The sequence below is a fragment of the Chrysochloris asiatica genome, unplaced genomic scaffold, assembly GCF_000296735.1.
Source record: "Chrysochloris asiatica unplaced genomic scaffold, ChrAsi1.0 scaffold00034, whole genome shotgun sequence".
Taxonomy (NCBI): Eukaryota; Metazoa; Chordata; class Mammalia; order Afrosoricida; family Chrysochloridae; genus Chrysochloris; species Chrysochloris asiatica.
The window spans coordinates 3,827,310-3,847,437 of NW_006408552.1; the positions used below are offsets into that span (position 1 = coordinate 3,827,310).

A 20,128-nucleotide genomic window follows, 5' to 3' on the forward strand; every position below is an offset into this window, starting at 1 on the left:
CAGCTGTTCTGTGGGAGAAAGATGAGGCTTTCTGCTCCTGTAAAGATTAACAGCCTTGGAAACCCTGTACAGGGTCACTATGAGTTGGAACCGACTCCACGGCACACTGCCACCACCACCACCACAGGAGCCCTGGTGGCACTGTGGGTTAGCCACAAGATTGGGAGTTCAAGTCCTCCAGCTGCTCCATGGGAGAGAGATAAAGCTGTCAGCTCCCATATAGATTTATAGCCTGGAAACCCTCTGGAGCACTTAACCTTCGTTTAGGGCTGATACAAACTAGAACCGACTCGGCAGTGGGTTTGGCGTGGGGTTTTGGTGTCGGCAGATGGACTTATAACTGAAATTGCCTGGAGTGTTCACATGTAAAAGAGAGCTTCCCAGCCTGTTGGAAATTCAGAATCTCTGCAGAAGCCTAGGCCTGCAGAGCTCCTTGGGGGGGAAATGGAACGTTCATGATTCAGTGGCTGGCCTAGCTAAGACAGGTCCCTAAGCCAGCTCGTCACTCTGCGCTCCCTGTCTCTCTCCTCTGAGCACCCACCCACCCATAGTGCTTTACTCCAAGCAGCAGTCTTTCCAGCTGTACCTCAAAACAAAACAACCATTTTGTATCAGAACAACTTGAATTCAAACTCGAGCTTCTTACCTGCATATCCTTTCCCCGAATCCCGGTTTCCTCACTTGGGAGTCATTATTTGTGTTCTGTGGACTGGTATCGGGAATAAATAAAGTACGAGTAGCATTTTGGCAGGCATGAGGTATACCCCTATACCCTTGGTTTTGCCCCCTGCCTGTCTTGCTACAGAGCTGTTCTCTACTACCACCCGACTTCATGATCCCTGCTCCCTGCTTGGCCACCATATCAGAATCACCTGGGGCCTCGTGAAAACACGGGTCCCTGGGCTCCATTTTCAGTCTGATTGAATAGGTCTGGGGTGAGGCCTGAGAATTTGCACTTCTAGCAAGTTCCCAGGTGATGCTGATGGTTCAGGGACCACACTTTGAAAAAAAACTCTTGCTGTGTAGACTTTGAGTTGAAATCAAGCAAAAATGACAGTCTCCCACCTCCGTATCTCTGAGTGACCATCTTCAGAACTTGAAGGACTTAACAAGAATTTCAAAGCCCGCCCCCTTGAATAGAACGGCGCCCCACCTTTCTGTGGCTCATCTCTGTTTTTCTCTTCAGCCAATATCCCACCAACTTTAGGCAAGCCACATTATCAAAGAGAATGATTCGGATTTCCCATGATGACTGATGCTGGAAACTGATTTTCCAACCCTCAAGTTTATTTTACAAATTCTGTTTTGCTGAAGTTAATATGGGAATTGGTTTGCCGTCCCTGAGCACACACCAGCAGCTTTACGGAGTGGCCAGAAGACAACAGGAAACCAGGATAGGGTTCAGAATGTGCTATGGATAATTGAGGGCTGACATCCTTAGAAGAATGTTCCTAGGCCGCATGCTGCAAGGGAGAAACCCTCTCCTAGCTCTGGGGGGTGGGCTGGAGCCTTCACCTCTGATGCAGATCATGGGTGGTCTCTGCTGTGAGCCAGTCAAGGGTTCTGTGGGTGTGAGGTTGTGTACTGTGAGCCAGGAGGAACTGACACCAGCTTCCTCAGAAGAGCGTGAACACCACGTGCTTCCACACACGCTCACTGTACATCGCTGCCTTGGTGTTGGCTTCGTTGGGCTCTATGCAGAGCTCCCAAGGCACCCTATTCTGACTCCCTCCCTCTGCCTTCCTCTTAGAATCCGAGGTTCCCAGGCAACCTCCAGATGAGTGACCGGCAGCTGGATGAGGCAGGAGAAAACGATGTCAATAACTTGTAAGTAGCTGACCTCATGCTCGGACCTCATGGGGCAAGTGTCTCTGGGTAATGTCGTCAGTTCTCTCTAGGGGCCCAGAGGACCTGATGTAGGGGGAGTGGCAGAGGTGGGGACTCAGGCTCCTGGGTGGCTTGGCCTTGGGGCCACTTACTGTTATATGTCTTGTCCAAAGCCCCTGCCAGACTGTCTCACACCCAAAGCTTCCATGTCTGTTTCCCTCCATTTTCCCAACCTAACCCTGGGGTCTCGTCTCTCCTTCTGCTCTTCTGTTGACTCTTGACCGCTCTCAGTCTCCAAGTGGCTTGAATACCATTGAAGCCTTCTTAATGGGGGCTAAGAACTGGAGTCTCTGCATGTGTGTTTCCTTATGGGCATGCATGTGCACTGGGGGCTGAAGCACAGTCTAGTGTGGGGCAGGAAAGGAGTAAGACAGACTGGTCTTGGGCTGAGAGTATAATGATGCTTTCCTTCCTCTTGGGTCCAGCTTCCAGCTAACAGTGGAGATGTTTGACTACCTGGAGTGTGAGCTAAACCTCTTCCAAACCGGTGAGTTGCCCCCTCCTATCCTACCCAGGCTCGCAGGGGGACTGCCTAACCCCCAGTCTGCTCCCCTGCTTGGACCAGTCAGCCTGGCTTACCCTCCCAAATTTTGCAGTACAAGGATCAGAAATTGGGAACTTTTACTGATGAAGATCAAAGACCACAGGCTTCAGTATGGGTTGCACCTCAATGTAAAGAAAACAAAAATCCTCACCACTGGACCAGTACTTAACATCATGATGAGGGGAGACGAGATTGAAGTTGCCAAAGACTTCATTTTGCTTGGATCCACCATCAACACTCATGGAAGCAGCAGTCATGAAATCAAATGGCTTATTGCATTAGGCAAATCTGCTGCACAAGACCTCTTTAAAGTGTTGAAGAGCAAAGATGTCACCTTGAGGACTAAGGTGTGCCTGACCCAACCCATGATATTTTCAATCACCTCATATGCATGTGAAAGCTGGACAGTGAATAAGGAAGATCTTAGAAGAATTGATGCATTTGTTGGAGAAGAATATTGAAGGACTGCCAAAAGAACAAACTAAAGTGTGTTGGAAGAAGTATGACCAGAATGCTCCTTAGAAGCCAGGATGGCCAGACCTTGTCTGTCATTATTTCGGACATATTATCAGGAGGAACCAGTCTGGAGAAGGGCATCATGCTTGGTAGAGTGGCGAGACAGAGAGAAAGAGACACCCCCCCAACAAGATGGACTGGCACAGTGGCAGCAGCAACAATGGATTCAAGTGTAGCAGCAGATGTGAAGATGGTCACAGACTGGGTTGCTATAGATTGGAACTCGCTGGACAGCACCTAGTAACAAGAAGAACAGCTAGGAGTTTATTTGAGCAGGGCCCTTGTATCAGCTAAATCATCAGAGAAGTTGAAATGAAGTTGAAATGAAACACAGAATTGAATCCTTGCCCTAAGGCATTCCTAGGCTGGTGGGAGAAGTGGTGCAGACAGTCTTAAAAAGGCACAGGACACGTTTACAGAAAAGTCTGTGTACACACAGGTGAGAAACGGACTTCTCAAAATAATCACCATATGAGACCAAAAGGGCAGCATGTACCCAGAAACCGAGTTCAGAAGGTCATCAATGGGCAGGCAAGCTGGATGAATGGAAACAGGGAACCCAGGACGGAAGAGAGAAGAGTACTTCTTGAGGGAGTTGTGATTAATGTCATGAAACAAAATTGTGTCTAAAATTGTTGATTGTGAAGTGAAATTGCTGTGTGAACTTTCACCCCAAACACAGTAAAATAGTTCCCCCAAAATACCACAGGCACAACTATATACGCCGAAGCCAACTTTTAATGACTTAACTAGTGGATAATTTAGAATTCATTTCCATTTCGCTTCGGACTGTGCTGAATTGAACTGCAGATGTGAGTGGGCATTCCTTGAGAGTGTCCAGTGTAAACATTGCTGTGCAGCTTATCCAAGGCCTCTTCTAGCAACTCTGACCTCTTAGAGTCCTCCTGCCACCTGTACAAAGGCCTGGGGAAAACAAGGCAAACGTTCAACTTCTCAGGTTGTCCCTCCCAGCCTGGAGACTGCTGGAGTAAGAGGAAGCAGAGAGATTCTAGCATCAGGAAGGGCTTGAGTAGTTAGTTAGGCTGAGAACGGCAGCTGAGCTTCCCCCACTGCGGGACCTTCCCGCTCTCACGGATTGGACGTTGTTCACTTACATTTTGACCACTAGATGCCAAGTGCCACTTCTTCCAAACCTGAAACCATCTTCAACTTCCCTTTCAATCCCGTCTGGACTAGCCAGTGTCTAGGACGTAGCGAGTGCTCAGCAAGAACAGAAAGTGGACAAGTGCTTGCTTTCAATGCAGCAAAAAGAAATCACAGGTGAGCGGAGTTCATACAGTGGTGTCAGCATCCAACAGCTCGCTACAGGAGTATTGGCTGAATGAGTAACTTAGAGCCTTCTGGAACAGAGCTGCTGCCACTGTTAGTGCCGCCAAGTCGGTTCCGACTCATAGGGCTTCCAAGGCTGTACATCTTTGTTGTTGTTAAGTGCCGCCCAGTCGGTTCTGACTTGTAGCCTATATAGGCTTTTCCAAGGCTGTACGTCTTTACAGGAATAGAAAACCTCATCGTTCTCCCATGAAGCAGTTGATGAACTCAAACCGCTGAACTTGCTCACAGTCTAGTGCTTGTCCTATAGCACCACTGTGTTCCCCAGAATAGGGCTACCCTTATTTAAATCCCACATCTTTGCACACATCCCTCATGATCTCGTCCCTGAGAAAGCTCTGATTTGGACTCCAAGACACTCTACTCCATTCCCTCCGCCAAGTCCCCACCGTGTATATTTGAATGTACTAAAAATCCAGAGAGATGGTGTTGGAAGAAGGTTCTAATATGTGCCCAAGACCCCACCCCAGCTGCAATCAAACCTCTTGAGCCAGTTTACCAAGGTTTGGAATTCTGCTCTGTGTCCATGGAAGGCTCTGACCAGTACCCTCGCTCACAGCCTGGTGGTCTGCACTGCTGTGGGAAATAGGGGGAAACTAGAGTTAGCGTTTATCTCAGGCTCTACCCCAGACCAAAAAGAAACCCAGTTACCATCGAGCCATGTGCCTGGATGTGTGTGTGGGTAGAGCTGTGCTCTGTGGGGTCTCCTGTGCCTGGTTTTACAGAAGTAATCTCTCCCTGCTTCTTTTGTCTGAAATACCTCTGAGTGGACTCAAACCTCCAACCTTCTGGCTAGCAGCCAAGCAGGGCCTCTAACCCAGACTTCTTCTTATTCAGTACTGTCGAGTTGGTTCTAACTCATAACGACCCTGCATAGGGTTTCCAAGACTTTTTGTCTTCTTGGGAGCAGAAAGCCTCATCTTTCTCCCAAGGAGTGGCTAGTGATTCGAACCGCGAACTGTGTGGTTTGCAGTGCAGTGTTTATAGCATAGAGTCACCTTGCTTCCCAGTAGCCATGTGTGGGCATTTATATTTCATTTACGTGAAAATGATGTTAAAATTCAGGTCCTCAGTTGCACTTAGCCACAATTCAAGTGCCACATTCAGTTAGCATATTAGATGATACAGATACAGAATTGGACAGAATTCTCTTGGGCAGTACTATTTCTGATGCATTTAATGTTTGAGAACCGCTGAGCGAGGCTGCCTGCCCATGATTTCCAACCCTGGCTGCTCATTATAATCACCTGGGGAGCTAATGAAAACTATATTGGTGCCCCAGCCCTACCCCCAGCCAATTAAAACAGAATGGGGCGGGGCTAGGAAGCCCTGGTGGTGCCGTTGGTTGCTAGGCTGCTAATCACAAGCTCGGTGGCTCAAACCCACCAGCCCACTCCATCGGGGAACAATGAAGCTATCTGCTCCCGTATAGATTGACAGGTTCAGAAACCATGGGGAGCAGCTCTGTTCTGCCCCAGAGGGTCACTATTGAGTCAGAGTGGACTCGATGACAGTGGGTTTGGGGGTGGGGGTTTGTTGGCAGGCAGTAGTTTTTCATTTTCCGCAGGTGACGCTAATCAGTCTCGATGCCCAGCACTGTGTACTTTAGACACATTCTCACTTCTTCATTACGAGACCTTTACATACTGTGAGCATCCTCCACATTTTACAAGAGAAATCAGAGGCAAAGAGGTGGAGTAACAGGTCCAAGATCACACTCTTCAAGATGTTCCCATATGCCCTGGGGATGTTCCTGGAAAGTCATGGGAAGCAGAGGGCCGCCTGGGAGAGGGAGCAGTCTGTGATTCCTTGCCAGAGGGGAGCCTGAGGAAGCCAGTAGGCTTGGGAGATGGCCACCTTGCCTGGGCAGCTGCTTTCAATTTGTATCAAGCAGTGAGTCTGCCTTTTAATTAGAACCATTTGGGATTCTTGCAATTGCCAGACTGACCCAGTTAGCAGGCATGGGAGCAATCCTGAGAGGTGGCGTGCCAGACTCAGGGCTTTCCTCAGGGGGCCATTGAGATCGGCGCAGGACCACAAGGCAATTTACTTCCCACCTGGCTCTGTATGGCGTCTCCAAGATAGAAGGAAAATCAGCGCAGGCCAGTTGCTTGGGCCAGGAGTTCTGTGGGGGGAAACTTCTTTGGAACTTGGGAGAATGCAGGATGGCTCTTGTTGGTCTTCCCGCTAAAGCTTGTATCACAAATTCTGTTTGAACCACACGGTCAGTGGTTGAAACCCACCAGCCACTCCTCAGAAACTCTATCTACACAGCGTCACCACGAGTCAGAACCTACTCAACGGCACTTAACAACAACAGTGCATCGAGGTTTGACAATATCCCCAGATTTGGTACTCCTTTGAACCTGTGATTTACATCAGAGAGAGATCACATGCCTGAGAGGGAATTTCAGTTGTAGAATTTTGATTCCCCATGAAACTGAGGACTTCTCTGAACAGTAGCCCACCTCCTCGTTAAATCAGAAATTCTGGAAGGTGATGTCCTATGTCTAGCCTATGAGACCAGGGCAGGGACTCTGAAGCTCCTCAGAGACAGGAGCTAAGTCTCCTCCCTTCTGGGAGCTCCCTGGGCGATCCTAGGTAACCCCCAGGCTTTGCACAAACGAGAGCCCCGCATCTGTTCACGACCCACCAAGCATGTTAACCATGACGAGCAAAGGCCTAGCTGTTGCCGGTTCTGCTGGCTGCCTGCCTTTGAACTTGCCACCTCTCAGGAAAATCACTGCTTGGTTTTGTCAACTCCTTCGAGTCAGTTACCTCTCGTTCCAGGGATGCCTTTGCCTATCTCATTTGAGGGATTTTGTTTTGTTGTTTGTTTTTATCCAGCATGACTTTTTTTAAATTGTGAACTGAGTGATAGTTTACGTGGGAGAGCATAGGCTTTATACCGTCGTTTTTATTGCAATGATTACAGTCTACAGTCCCTCTTTTTTGTTGTTTTTTGGGGTGGGGGAGCGGGATGTGTACACAAAAACACTCAGGAATATATAATAATGTAAACAACTAAAGGGAACATTCTGCAAGCCTGACTCCTGGCCGCCAGCACCCAGTCCCTCTTCATAGAGTGTTTTTAAGCATTAAACAAATTCCATTCGCTCCTTAGATCGGCACAGAGTAGGCCCTCTGTGTGTGTTGGATCCCTTCTGTCTGCCTCTCAGAGGTGGTCACCTGTCATTTCCTAGCTCTGTGCCTCTCACCTTCCTTGCCCCTCTCTTTTCCCTAGTGTTCAACTCCTTGGACATGTCCCGCTCCGTGTCAGTAACGACAGCTGGACAGTGCCGCCTCGCCCCACTGATCCAGGTCATACTAGACAGCAGCCACCTCTACGATTACGCCGTCAAGCTTCTCTTCAAACTCCACTCCTGTGAGTATTGCACTGGGCTTCCCGCCTTGCCTCCACGATGGCTCCACAGTGGCGTCTGGTCATCTTGAGACTGCAAGAGCTTGTTGTTGTTAAGTTGTTATGTGCCATCAAGTCAGTTCTGACTCATAAATAGGGCTTCTGAGACTTTAAATCTTTCCTGGAGCAGAAAGCCTCATCTTTCTCCCACAGAGCAACTGGTGAGCTCGAACTGCCAACCTTGTGGTTCACAGCCCAGTGCTTATCCTAGAACATCCTAATGTCCTAGGTTCTTGGGTCCTTGTGGTATATCAGTGCTTTGCCTATGATGAGGAAGGAGGGAACAGGAGTCATCTCCTGGCTTCTGTAGGTCCCAGTCTTTCTCAAGATTGTTACTTTGGCCCCCTGTAGTAACCCCAGTCTGTTGACAGGCAGAGGTAAGTAGAGCCTTGTTGCGCTTGTCCCTTCTTGAAGCAGACAGCAGGCTACCTTTAGATAAGCCTCAGGAGGTGACTCTGCCCACCTGTGTGTTTGCTTCACTGAAATGTGCAGAGTCTGCGACAGTCCCAATTACATTCAGGACCCACGAAGACATCTGGTTTGTCATGGTGTTGTCCCAGGATGGTTCCTCTCCTTAGGCCTCTAACTTTACCACCACATCATCCAATACATATACACTCATCGGTTGCACGGTGTAGGCTAGGAGCCACAGAAATAAGAATAAACCTGCCCCCTGCCCCCTGCCCCCTGCCCCTGCCCCCTGCCTTAGACTCACATGATCTAGGGTTGTTGTTGCTAAGTGGTGTGGAATCATTTCCGACTCAGAGAGGCCCTGTGTAGGGTTTACAGGAGCAGAAAACCTCAACTTTCTCCCATGGAGCCACTGGGAGATTTGAACTGCTGACCTTGAATTAGTAGCCCAACGTCTAACTACTACATTGCCTTACATTATCTAGGGTAGAGGTTTCCCAACTTATTTCCCAAGCACCTTTTGTGACGGCATCCCAGTGAGACTCAGACCCACTGAGAGAACACGTCTGTAGCCATTCACTGAGGACAGACACATGTAAAAACATGTTTTGTTTAGAATAAACTCATGCATGTATGAACTAGAATCCTAGTAGCAATGCTTTATGATTCATGCTAAGATCATTGAAATACAGCAGAATCATTCCACCTGAAAGTACCTCACAGAGCCCACTGTGTTGGTGAAAAACCTACCCCACCAAGGCTGCTCCTTGTCCAGGGTCCCAGAGTAAGTTAGTGGTCAAGCCTCAACCAAAGCCAAGATCCCCCAAATCTCAGCCCCATGTTCGCTGTCTCCTGCCCGGTATCCTTTCAGGCAACCGCCATAGATCACTTCTAGACGAACATCAGCCCTGGTTTCATCCTAGAATAAGTACATTCCCGCCAAGAGAGAACCACCCCAGTCCAGGTCCTATTGCGCCGATCCACTTACTTGGTCAGGGATACATACGAGTCCCTCATCATGGTGCCCAGAGTGGTTCACACTCCAGAAGCCCCAGGCAGACTGAGAGGATGAGCACACCTGCCGCCTGTCTCTCTGTACACCTCTCCCTGCTGGCAGCATTGCCTCAGAGCCTGTGTTCTTGCCCCGGTCTTATGGGGCTTGATGGTCCCTGGTTCTCAGGCAGCTCTTGGCCAGGGCTGGCCACATGCCCTGACCAGACCAACTCCTCCCTTCTGAGCTCTGCTGAGGCTCGCTTGCCCTCCACTCACTCCTCCTCCGCGCTCACATTCTTCCCATGTTTCCAGGTCTCCCAGCCGACACCTTGCAAGGCCACCGGGACCGCTTCATGGAGCAGTTCACAAAGTGAGTGTTAGCATCAAGGCGAGTCAGAATGGTGCAAGATCACTTCATCCGTGGTAAGGGTTAATACTCCAAGGGTGGAGGTGTGTGGTGCTGCAGTGTGTACACCCACTGACTAACTCGGGAAGCTCTTGGTTCTCTAATGAATCCGCAGAAGCATGTAGAAGAATGAGATTTTGTTCGTTGTCACCCGCTCTGTGCCCAGGGACACATCCATCCTCTTTTTTTTGCCTCCCCCTGAGTTCTCATGATCATGCAAGATATACAAGCTGACAATTCTGGAACATGTATCTCTAGCTGAACCTAAGTGTCTCATCCTACTGTCTGTTGGACATCTCTACATGAGACTGAAATCTCAAACTGAACTCCCTCATCACCCCCCAAAATACCTCTTTTCCCCAAAGAACCTTTTTATTCCCAGTCTTTTCTGTGTCAGTAAAGACTGCCACCATCCAGTGAACTTGCCATGTACTCTCCTCCACGTTCAAGGACAGGGTCACTTGACTCTCTACACGTCTGTCTCGGCTCTCTCCACTCCTCCATCTCCAGCCACCATCACTGCATGCTTGGCCCTCAGCACTTCCCTTCTGGCCCCTACAACTACAATACAGTCTTCACACTGCAGACCAGACAACCTTGTGAAGCATGTATGCCTTGCCCAAAGCCTTTTATTGGCTTCCCATGACACTTGGAATCAAATCCAGGCACTTCTCCGCAGCCTCCAAGGCCCTGCATGGTCTGGCCCCTGCCTCTCCTTTCTGACAGTGTCTTAGCCACACAGAGTCTTTTCCATTTCTAGAACATACTCGACGCGTTCCCTAGTTGGGGCCTGTGCACCTGTCTCCCCACTACCTGGGATGCTCTGCTCTTAACTGGGGCAGCTCCCAGAGAGGCAGTCTGTCACTTCCTCTGACCCACCTCATATAAGTCATATCTTCTTCTCACCCCTGCCCCCACCTCCTCTATCACAGCACCCCGCTTTGTTGTTGTTGTTAGGTGCCATAGAGTCTGTACCGACTCATAGTGACCCTATGTACAACAGCACAAAATACTGCCCAATCCTGGGCCAACCTCACTACTGTTGCCATGCTCGAACCCATTAATGCTGCCACTTTGCCAATCCATCTCGCTGGGGGGTCTTCCTCTTTTTCTCTGGCCCTCCACCTTACCAAACATGATATCCTTCTTCAGTGACTTGTCCCTCCTGACAATATGTCCAAAGTATGAGAAACAAAGTTTGGCCATCCTGGCCTCCAAGGAGCACTCTGGCTGCACTTCTTCCAACACAGATCTGTTGGTTCTTTTGACAGCCCATGGCACGTTCAATGTGCTCTTCCAACACCATAACTCAAAAGCATCAATTCATCAATTATTCACTGCCCAGCTTTCATGTGCATATGCAGTATTTCGAAGTATAACTTTATTTTTGTCTGTCTTGCCCGTTACGTATCTCTCACACTTTGTACATCCCAGTCATTAAGCATCTAGTGCTCGGTGTTTGGACAATTTTCATCTAAATGTCTGAATACGCTAAGAACAGTGACCTAGTGTAGCAGGCGTGGCTGCCTGGGGGGTAAATCGGTGACTACATGGAAAGTGTAGTTCATCCTGTGAGTAAATATCCAAGAGGAGGGGACTGGAGGGGGTGAGAGAAGATGGAGTCTCCTGGTTTAGCACTGTATACTGTGGTCCCTTTGGTTTTTTGTTAATTTCTTCATCCTTGACACGGGGGAAACCTGAAGCCCTGAAGCCCTGAGCTTCGCCGTCTCTGGCTGGCTCCCCAGTAGTAATCACAGGACAGATTCAGGTCTGTACTAATCTCCCGGTTTGCATGTTCCCTTTGAGAAGCCTGCTGTGTGTTCTGTAATAAATCCTAGGAGACAGACCGTGGAGCCACTTTGCTAGAATAGTAAGTTCTAGTAGCTTGTGAAAACCATATGAACCTATTCCTGTTGGCTCTGGTCCAGAAAGGAGATGCGTGGTCGGGTGATCTGACAACCTTTGTTTTTCTCTGGCTTATGAAAACCTCTCCACTGAGCAGCCACCTCACTTTCTCTCTTTCACAGGTCTAGCCACTCTGTGAGCCCCTCACTGTCTTGAATCCAACAGCAGGGTCACAGTGGCAGGTCCAGCTCTTGGGGCCTAAAAGGCTGTCATGAGACCCCAAGGGTTTCCTCTACTGGGATGAGTGTGAGAAAATTCTATGTTGCAGGTAGTAGCTGCCAAGCCCCATGGTCCCGTTTCCTCTCAGAACATGCCAGGAGCTTCAGAAAGCTCATGAGAAAACTCTAGTTTCTCTTCATTTCCATTTTCCACAAACTTTTTGAAGCCCCTTTACATAGATCCAGATGTTATCCACCATCTTGGCCCTCAGAGTGTAGATTCAAAATGAAGATTTGGGCATGGGAAGAAAGATTTTTGCTGTTTTATACCCATGTTTATAGGGCACAGTGTGGAGCGCTGGTGTGGCACTGTGGGCTAATGTGCTGAACCGGAAAGCCGGTTTGAACCACAGGGTCAGCGGTTCAAGCTCACCAACCACCCGCTCCTTGCAAACCCTATACAGGATCGCTATGAGTAGAACCGATTTGACAGCACTTCACAACAGGGCACAGTGTAGATAGATAGGTTTTTGTTGTTGTTGTTTTTAAAGCTTTTATTGTGCATTGAGTGATAGTTTTTATGGGAGAACATCAGTTTTGCACTCATCCTATTGTATTTTGTTTCATTGCGATGAATACAATCTTCATGCATCATCATTCAACAGTATTTGCTTATATTCCCTCTGGTATTGTTTTGTTTTTCTTTGATGTACACAAAAACACTCAGGAATATATAATCATTTAAACAAAGGGCACATTCTGCAAGCCTGCCTCCTGGCCACTAGCACACAGCCTTTCTCTTTCCATGAGTCTGGAGTCCTCAGCTGCTCTCTTTCTCCATGTCATCATCTCTGCTTCCATCTCTGGTGTCACTGCTTCTCTGGATAGGGTCCCAAATTCCGCTCATGCTCTTCTCCCTGGATGGTCCTAGGGTCCTCTGTTCCTGGACTGTAAGATTAACTACTAGATAGTTTGTCTCCCACAAATATTTACTGAGAGCATTCTCTATGCCTGGTAGAATGTAAACTTAGCTCAGCAGGTCTCAGTCCTGACCTTGAGAAAGCTTAGAGTCTAATTAGAGAGATCACAGAGCTCTAAAACAAGACAAATTCATTAAAAAGAGAACTTCCTTGGTAATTAATCTTAGTAATCTCCCTTCCCCTTCCCTCGGTTCAGTTGGTTTATACTTGAGTTACCATTGACTCCAGCTCTCAGTGACCCCATGGGTATCAGAGTAGAACTGTGCTCCATAGGGTTTCCAATGCCTTTTTTTTAACCCTCAGAAGTAGATCACCAAATCTTTCTTCTGAGGTGCCTCTGGTTAGACTCAAACTTCCAACTTTTTCATTAGCAGCCAAGCACACGAACTGTGTGTACCATTCCAGGATTCCAGTTTATACTTGGAGAGAGTAAATTCCTTTTTTTTTTTTTTATGTTTTATTGTGAATTATGTGATAGTTTACATGGGAGAACATTAGTTTTACATTCATCCTATTGTATATCGTTTCATTGACATGGTTACAATCCCCTCCATGCATCATCAACCATCCAAAGGGTATACCCTGCAAGCCTGCCCCCCAGTCATCGGCACACAGCCCCTCTCCTCTCTGTGTCTAGAGTCCCCAGCTGCTCCATCTCTCCACCTCATCATCTCTGCCGCCATCTCTGGCATCACTGCTTCTCTGGGTAGGGTCCTGCTCTCCACTCTTCTCCCTTGATGGTCCCAGGGACCTCCACGCCTAGACTGCAAAGTTAAAAATTCCTTTTAATGTTACTCCAAGTCAAAATATTCCTTCAACATAACAAGATACATTCTACCTCAATACAGAAATGGGTTTGGGAATTACCTCTCTTCCAAAGGGTTGGTATTATGAGTTTCTCTACTTCCTTATAACCAGGAGTAGAGGATGGGCTATCCAGAGGCCTTCCCCGCTGGTGGCATCATAATGGAATCCTTGTTACATAGGGACCAGACCCTTGACAGTCTGAGCCTTTGGACTGGGAGGTGGTACCATCGCTGGGTGCCTGCACTGCCCCCCACCTGGGGCTGGCAAAGGCACCCAGTGCCCCTGAAGTCCTTCTTCTCCCCTAGATTGAAAGATCTGTTCTACCGCTCCAGCAATCTACAATACTTCAAACGGCTCATCCAGATCCCTCAGCTGCCCGAGGTAAGCATGTCCCGGCTGTGCCTGCCGTACCCCGTATGCTGCTAAGTCCCCGGGTTCTCTGTAAGAGGCTGGAAGCACCTGGCAGGTGAGCATGGGCGGCTGGCATGCTGGAGGGTGTGTCTCCCCTCTTCAGAACCCACCCAACTTCCTGCGAGCCTCAGCACTCTCAGAACACATCAGCCCTGTGGTGGTAATCCCAGCGGAGGCCTCATCCCCAGACAGTGAGCCTGTTTTGGAAAAGGATGATCTCATGGACATGGATGCCTCTCAGCCGGTGAGGAGCGTGTAGGAGAGAAACTTAGCCCTTCCTGTGCCCTGTGCCTCTCAGTACTGACCCAGGTTCCTTCATAAGCATCAAAGACTTAGTTTACCTGAGCACTAAGTTAGATGGGACACCTCTGGCATATGGTCCTTAGGTACTGTCAGAAAGAATTCACCCTGACACCCCTCTTGCATTTGACCCACACGTAGAATTCTCTGGGTCTCTAACTTTGTTCTTCATCCCGTTTGGTCACCACAGAATTTATTTGACAACAAGTTTGATGACATCTTTGGCAGCTCTTTCAGCAGCGACCCCTTCATTTTCAACAGTCAGAACGGTGTCAACAAGGATGAGAAGTGAGTCTAAGCAGGGCTAAAACGGATGGGGCAGAAATGGCGCTAAAACCGTAATGCAATTGGCAAGACCTACCCAACAAGGAGCTCTTAATGTTCCTGGTGCTTCTTGGATGTTACAGGATAAAGAATGTCTTCATCCTTAATACTGCTGGCCACTTTAATCCCAGAAGGAAAATAAATGATGCTAAGATAGCTGTGGGCCCACAGGGCATTAGCGGAGTATCTGCTAACACTAATGACCCTGCATTAGCCTATGGAGTTTCAAAGAATTGTCTCTTTCCTAGCTCCCATTTCAGTAGAAACAAGCTTGTTTTTCTCTCCCCAGAGATCACTTAATTGAGCAACTATACAGAGAGATCGGTGGGCTGAAGGCACAGCTGGAAAACATGAAGACTGAGGTATGGCTTGGGCTCCAATCTGGTTTTTGTGTTTTACTGCCACAGATTGTAATGTTAAATCTGCTTCTCGTAACTGTTGGACCACAGCTTTAGTAGACTTGCCGGAGCAGAAGAATCTAGTCTTCCTATGGTCTTAGTCACCTTTCCTTTATACAAAGGTGCCCCAGTAGTGCTGTGAGTTAGGCACTGGGCTGCTAACCCCAAGGTTGATGATGGTTCAAACCCAGCAGCCGCTCTGTAGGAGAAAGATGAGGCTGTTTGCTCCTGTAAAGATTTGCAGTCTCAGAAGTCTCTGTTCTACCCTGTTCTAGAGGGTCACTATGAACCAGATTTGACTCAGTGACCCTGAGTCTGGTTTTGTTTTTGGTTTTCGAAACAAGGGTGCTTCATGAACTTTGTGGGAAAATTCCATTATCTTCTTTATTTATAATTTTAAAAAAACTTTTAATATGAATTGAAAGAAGGTTTGTAGATTCTGTTTTACATCCAACAAATCTCATCCTTTGCTGCACTACAACGATTGCAATCCCCTCCGTGTACCAACAGTTCTCAATAATTACCTCTATTCACTTTCATTCTTGTATTCCTGCCTGTCTTCCTGCTACCTTCGTCTTTCCTCTGCCAGCCTCCCTCTTGTTGTATGTTGCTTGCCATGTCACCCATGGTAACCTTCTATCCTGTGGAGTCCTGGTGTGGCGCTGTGGGCTAATGTGTCAGGCTGCAAAGTCGTTTGAGCTGCAACGTCGGTGGTTCAAGCTCACCATCTGCTCCTTGGAAACTCTATCCAGGGTCACTATGGGTCAGCACTTAACAACAACAACACTCCCTCTGTAACCATCACAGATTGGCTTTCTTTCTTTTTTTTTTTTTTAAAGCTTTTATTGTGCATTGAGTGATAGCTTCCATGGGCGAACATCAGTTTTGCACTCATCGTATTTCATATCATTGCAATGAATACAATCCCCTCCATGCATCACCATTCAACAGTATTTGCTTCTATTCCCTCTGTTTTTGTTGTTGTTTTATTTTATGTACACGATGATCTTTTCATTCCATTTTTCCATGAACTTTTAGAAGTCTCCTCACGCTTCCCTGTAGAGCTGCATCCCCCTATGATGCACAGAGATAGCCACGATCGTGGCCTGGCTGTGTGACTGGGGTGAGAAAGGCCACTTTTTCTCACGTGGTGACAGGGAGCGTCCGGTGGGTAACTGTGGTGGCTGTCAGCAGTGTGAGGTGGTGCATCTATCTGACTGCCTCGCAGACCTGGCCGGTCACGTGACTAACGGGGACAAGCAGAGCCCCCTCTCCTTGGTCTTCCGCTCTGCTCCCCAGCTCTGGTGTGACCAGAGTTCTCCGATCTCCTCGTCTGCCCGCGCCCCATCATATCACACCTGTCTCACCTTCTCACCAGCTGTCTGGGTTCATACTCAGAATGACCAGAAACATGACACCTTAGGAACTGGCTTGTTAGGAAAACCTAGCTATTTCCTCGGTCAGAGCTGGAAACCTGGTGGGACCTGCTTCTCCTGCCCGGCACAGCCGGCCCCATGCTTGGCAGCATGGTGACCTCGGTGCCTCTCACAGAGCCAGCGGGCGGTGCTGCAGCTGAAGGGTCGCATCCGTGAGCTGGAAGCCGAGCTGACTGAGCAGCGGCACTTGCGGCAGCAGGCGGCCGATGACAGTGAGTTCCTCCGGGCGGAGCTAGACGAGCTCAAGAAGACGCGAGAAGACACAGAGAAGGCTCAGCGGAGCCTGACAGAGATAGAAAGTGAGCGGCGGGGGCGGGGATGGAGGCCGGGAAGTGCAGCGTCGGACTAGCCTCAGGATGGAGGATGCTGGCGGGGCCGCAGGGCCTGGCCTTGCATCCTTCTAAACGAGCTGTCAGGAATGCCAACCCTGGTGACCACTCAGAGGGCAGGTTGCCCTCAGTCCACCAGGTACAGAGCCCTGGGACATGGAACACAGAAAATGATGAGGAGTGCCTGCCCCGGGAATGTGTGTCTGAAGAGAGAGCAGGACAGACAGCCGAAGGAAAAACGGGCATAAAAGCCCCAAACCTTCAAAGAGCAAATGTCATGTATACAAATAACTTTATTTAAGCAGGCATGACTCAAGTTTCAATCAAGTTCATTTTTTCCAAAGTAAAGAAAAACTTCCCAAAGGGGCTTACTTAAGTAGAGTTTTGAGGGAGAAGATGTATAAATTTGTGAAGAGAAAGGAGGAGGACATTGTAGCGCCCCTGGCTAATTAAAAAAAAAAAAAAGGGCACCGGTCCCTGGCAGGATGGACTCTTTCCTTACCTCAGTCTTTGGCACTGCAGGGAAAGCCCAAACCAACGAACAGCGGTACAGCAAGCTAAAGGAGAAATACAGCGAGCTGGTTCAGAACCATGCCGATCTACTGCGCAAGGTAGGACCCCGACCGCACTCTGGCCCATCCTGCAGACCCCACACAAGGCAGATAGCATCTCAAGCCTATGGCTTCTCCAAGTTCAGTGTCTCTGCCAGTTTTCAGGGAGTTGCCATTTCTCAGGAACCACAGCGTTTGAGATCCGTTTCCTCCTGTACCTTGAACTTGATCCTAGACACATCCCACCAATCTTCTCTGCCTTCGTAATTTCTGTAAACCCTTGAGAGCTGAGTATTCAAACATGATCGTTTGCTCTGGCTTCCCTCTCGCGCTCTGACGTCCATCATTTGTTCTAGAAGGAAGATGCCCTCTAAGCTTGAGATGAACCCGTTCAAGACACGTTTCTTCTCTTACAGAACGCAGAGGTGACCAAACAGGTGTCAGTGGCCAGGCAAGCACAAGTGGATTTGGAGCGAGAGAAAAAAGAGCTGGAGGATTCTTTCCAGCGAGTGTGTGAGCAGGCCCAGCGGAAGGTGAGTGGTGAGAACCATGCGGCAGGAAATGGTGGAGTGGAAGGTGTTTTGAGCGCTGTACCCAGGTCAAAAGACTCCCTGGGCAGTCCTGTGGGTTACTTGGCTGTCAGAGTGCACCAGGAAGCCAGGGCTATGCCATTCAAGAGACATGGTTTCCAATGACATACATGGGTTAGGGCCATGAAGTAATGAAGACACTTCTGTTGAACAGAGTTATTAAGACTTTGTGACTTGCAGACAGGAGAGCACCCACAGTGTTGGTAGGAGGTGCGACCAAACCAGAGGCTTAGAGGATGAGGTTAGAAAAATATGTCAGATGGGTGAAAGCCATAGAATGAGAGTAGTGACTTTGATAGTTTTCTGACTGTGACCAAAAGTAACAAATACACATATCTAATGGAAATTAGGAGTCCCTGGCTAGTACTCAGCTAGCTACTAACTGAAAAGTTAGATATTCAAGTCTGCCCACAGACACTTGGAACAAAGGCCTGGTGATCGACTTCTGAAAAATCAGCCAGACACATATGGGGCCACCATGAATCAGAATCAATTTGACAGCAACTGACTATTCAAGAGCAGAGATGTCAGCTTGAGGACTAAGGTGTGCCCGACCCAAGCCATGGTATTTTCAATAACCTCATCTGCATGTGAAAGTTGGACAGTGAATACGGAAGACCGTAGAAGAATTGATGCCTTTGAGTTGTGGTGTTGGAGGAGAATACTGAAAGCACCATGGGCTGCCAATAGAACAAATAGATCTGTGTTGGAAGAAGTGCAGCTGGAGTACTCCTTGGAAGCCAGGATGGCTGGTCTTCATCTCTCATACTTCACATACATTATTCATTGTCCAACTTTCACATGTGTATGAGGCTATTATAAATACCGTAGCTTAGGCCAGGCGCACCTTAGTCCTCAAACTGACACCTTTGCTCTTAAACCCTTTAAAAAGGGGTTTTGTGCAACAGATTTGCCTAATGCAGTACGTCATGTGATTTCTTAACTGCTGCCTTCGTGCATGTCGATAGTGGATCCAAGCAAAATGAAGTCTTTAACAAATCTATCTTTTCTAGCTCGAGGAATTTTGGTGTGTGTTCACCCCTGGTAGCTCCCACCCAGACCAGAGGCTGATTTTCTTCTCTTTCAGACTCAAGAACAGGTGGAGGTTCTAGAGAGCTTGAAGCAAGAACTTACCACCAACAAACAGGAGCTCCAGGTCCTCCAAGGCAACCTGGAAACATCAGCCCAGGTGAGAGAGCACCTCGTGTCTCCCCTGCCTGGTTCTTACCCCGCCTAGCATGTCCTTGGGGAGGGGGCCGTTTAGTTCTGCCAGCCTCCCCCTGCTACTCATGTGCTTGCCACATTGCAGTCAGAAGCAGACTGGGCTGCCCAGGTCAGCAAGCTGCAGAAGGAGCGAGACAGCCTAGTGAGCGCAGCAGCACAGTGCGACGAGCAAGTATCTGCTCTTCGGGAGCAGCTGGAACAAACCCAGCTCAAACTCTCCAGCACCCAGGCGAGTAATGTGCATCTGCTCAGACTGAGGGGCCTCAGGGACTGGGCAAAGGGTGTGGGGGGCTTTGGCCTGCTCACACAGAGCTCCCCCCGCTCGTCATCACAGCACAGGTGAGGAAAGCAGAGCCCTCTTTCTTCTGAGAAGTTTGTCCTTGGAAAGAGTACTCCTCCCCCATAGCCTCCTTGTGGTCAGTACCACCCGCTGTGGAGCAAGTTCAAGGATTGCTCTCATTAAGAGCCATCTGAGCTAAAATGCCAGGAATCCCAGCTATGCCACAGGTGGAAGATGCTCAGGGCTCCTCAGGGGTCTGTGGCAGGCTCTGATCTCTCCAGAGGTTTATGGGAGGCTCTGATCTCCCCGGAGACCTATGGGAGGCTCTGATCTTCCCGGGGGTCTACGGCAGGCTCTGGTCTCCCTGGGGGTCTATGGGAGGCTCTGATCTTCCCTGGGGATCTATGGCAGGCTCTGGTCTCCCCAGGGGTCTATGGCAAGTTCTGATCTCTCTGGGGGTTTATGGCAGGCTCAGGGCTCCCCAGGGGTCTATGGCAGGCTCTGATCTCCCCGGGGGTCTATGGCAGATTCAGGGCTCCCTGGGGGTCTATGGCAGACTCAGGGCTCACCAGGGATCTATGGCAGGCTCTGGGCTCACCGGGAGTCTATGGCAGGCTCTGATCTCTTCAGGGGTCTATGATAGGCTCAGGGCTCCCCGGGGGTCTATGGCAGGCTCTGATCTCCCCGGGAGTCTATGGCAGGCTCTGATCTCTCCGGGCCATTTCTAGGAGTCTGTGGAGCAACTGGCCAAGGAGCAACGGAGAGTGCTCCTCATGGAGTCCAGGAAGGCGGCGGAGCAGGTGGTACACGAAGCCCTGAGCCAGCTGGAGGAGCCCTCACTCATCAGCTGCGCAGGCTCGGCAGGTACTGGGCCAGCATCCCAGCTTTCAGCTGCAGGTCTTTACAG

General features: G+C 49.1%; 1 protein-coding gene across 2 annotated transcripts in view; it reads left to right on the top strand.

Moving 5' to 3' along the window:
• HIP1 (huntingtin interacting protein 1) overlaps window positions 1-20,128 on the top strand; it is a 217,424-nt gene that overhangs the window by 169,177 nt on the left and 28,119 nt on the right. For both annotated transcript variants that reach the window (XM_006859687.1, XM_006859688.1), the window contains exons 6-19: window positions 1,751-1,827; window positions 2,313-2,374; window positions 7,542-7,682; window positions 9,435-9,492; window positions 13,684-13,759; window positions 13,893-14,033; window positions 14,280-14,377; window positions 14,703-14,775; window positions 16,363-16,546; window positions 17,099-17,187; window positions 17,544-17,660; window positions 18,805-18,906; window positions 19,027-19,170; window positions 19,950-20,085. In XM_006859687.1, coding sequence (XP_006859749.1) covers window positions 1,751-1,827; window positions 2,313-2,374; window positions 7,542-7,682; window positions 9,435-9,492; window positions 13,684-13,759; window positions 13,893-14,033; window positions 14,280-14,377; window positions 14,703-14,775; window positions 16,363-16,546; window positions 17,099-17,187; window positions 17,544-17,660; window positions 18,805-18,906; window positions 19,027-19,170; window positions 19,950-20,085 — 1,498 coding nt within the window. The remainder of the gene's footprint in view (window positions 1-1,750; window positions 1,828-2,312; window positions 2,375-7,541; window positions 7,683-9,434; window positions 9,493-13,683; window positions 13,760-13,892; window positions 14,034-14,279; window positions 14,378-14,702; window positions 14,776-16,362; window positions 16,547-17,098; window positions 17,188-17,543; window positions 17,661-18,804; window positions 18,907-19,026; window positions 19,171-19,949; window positions 20,086-20,128) is intronic.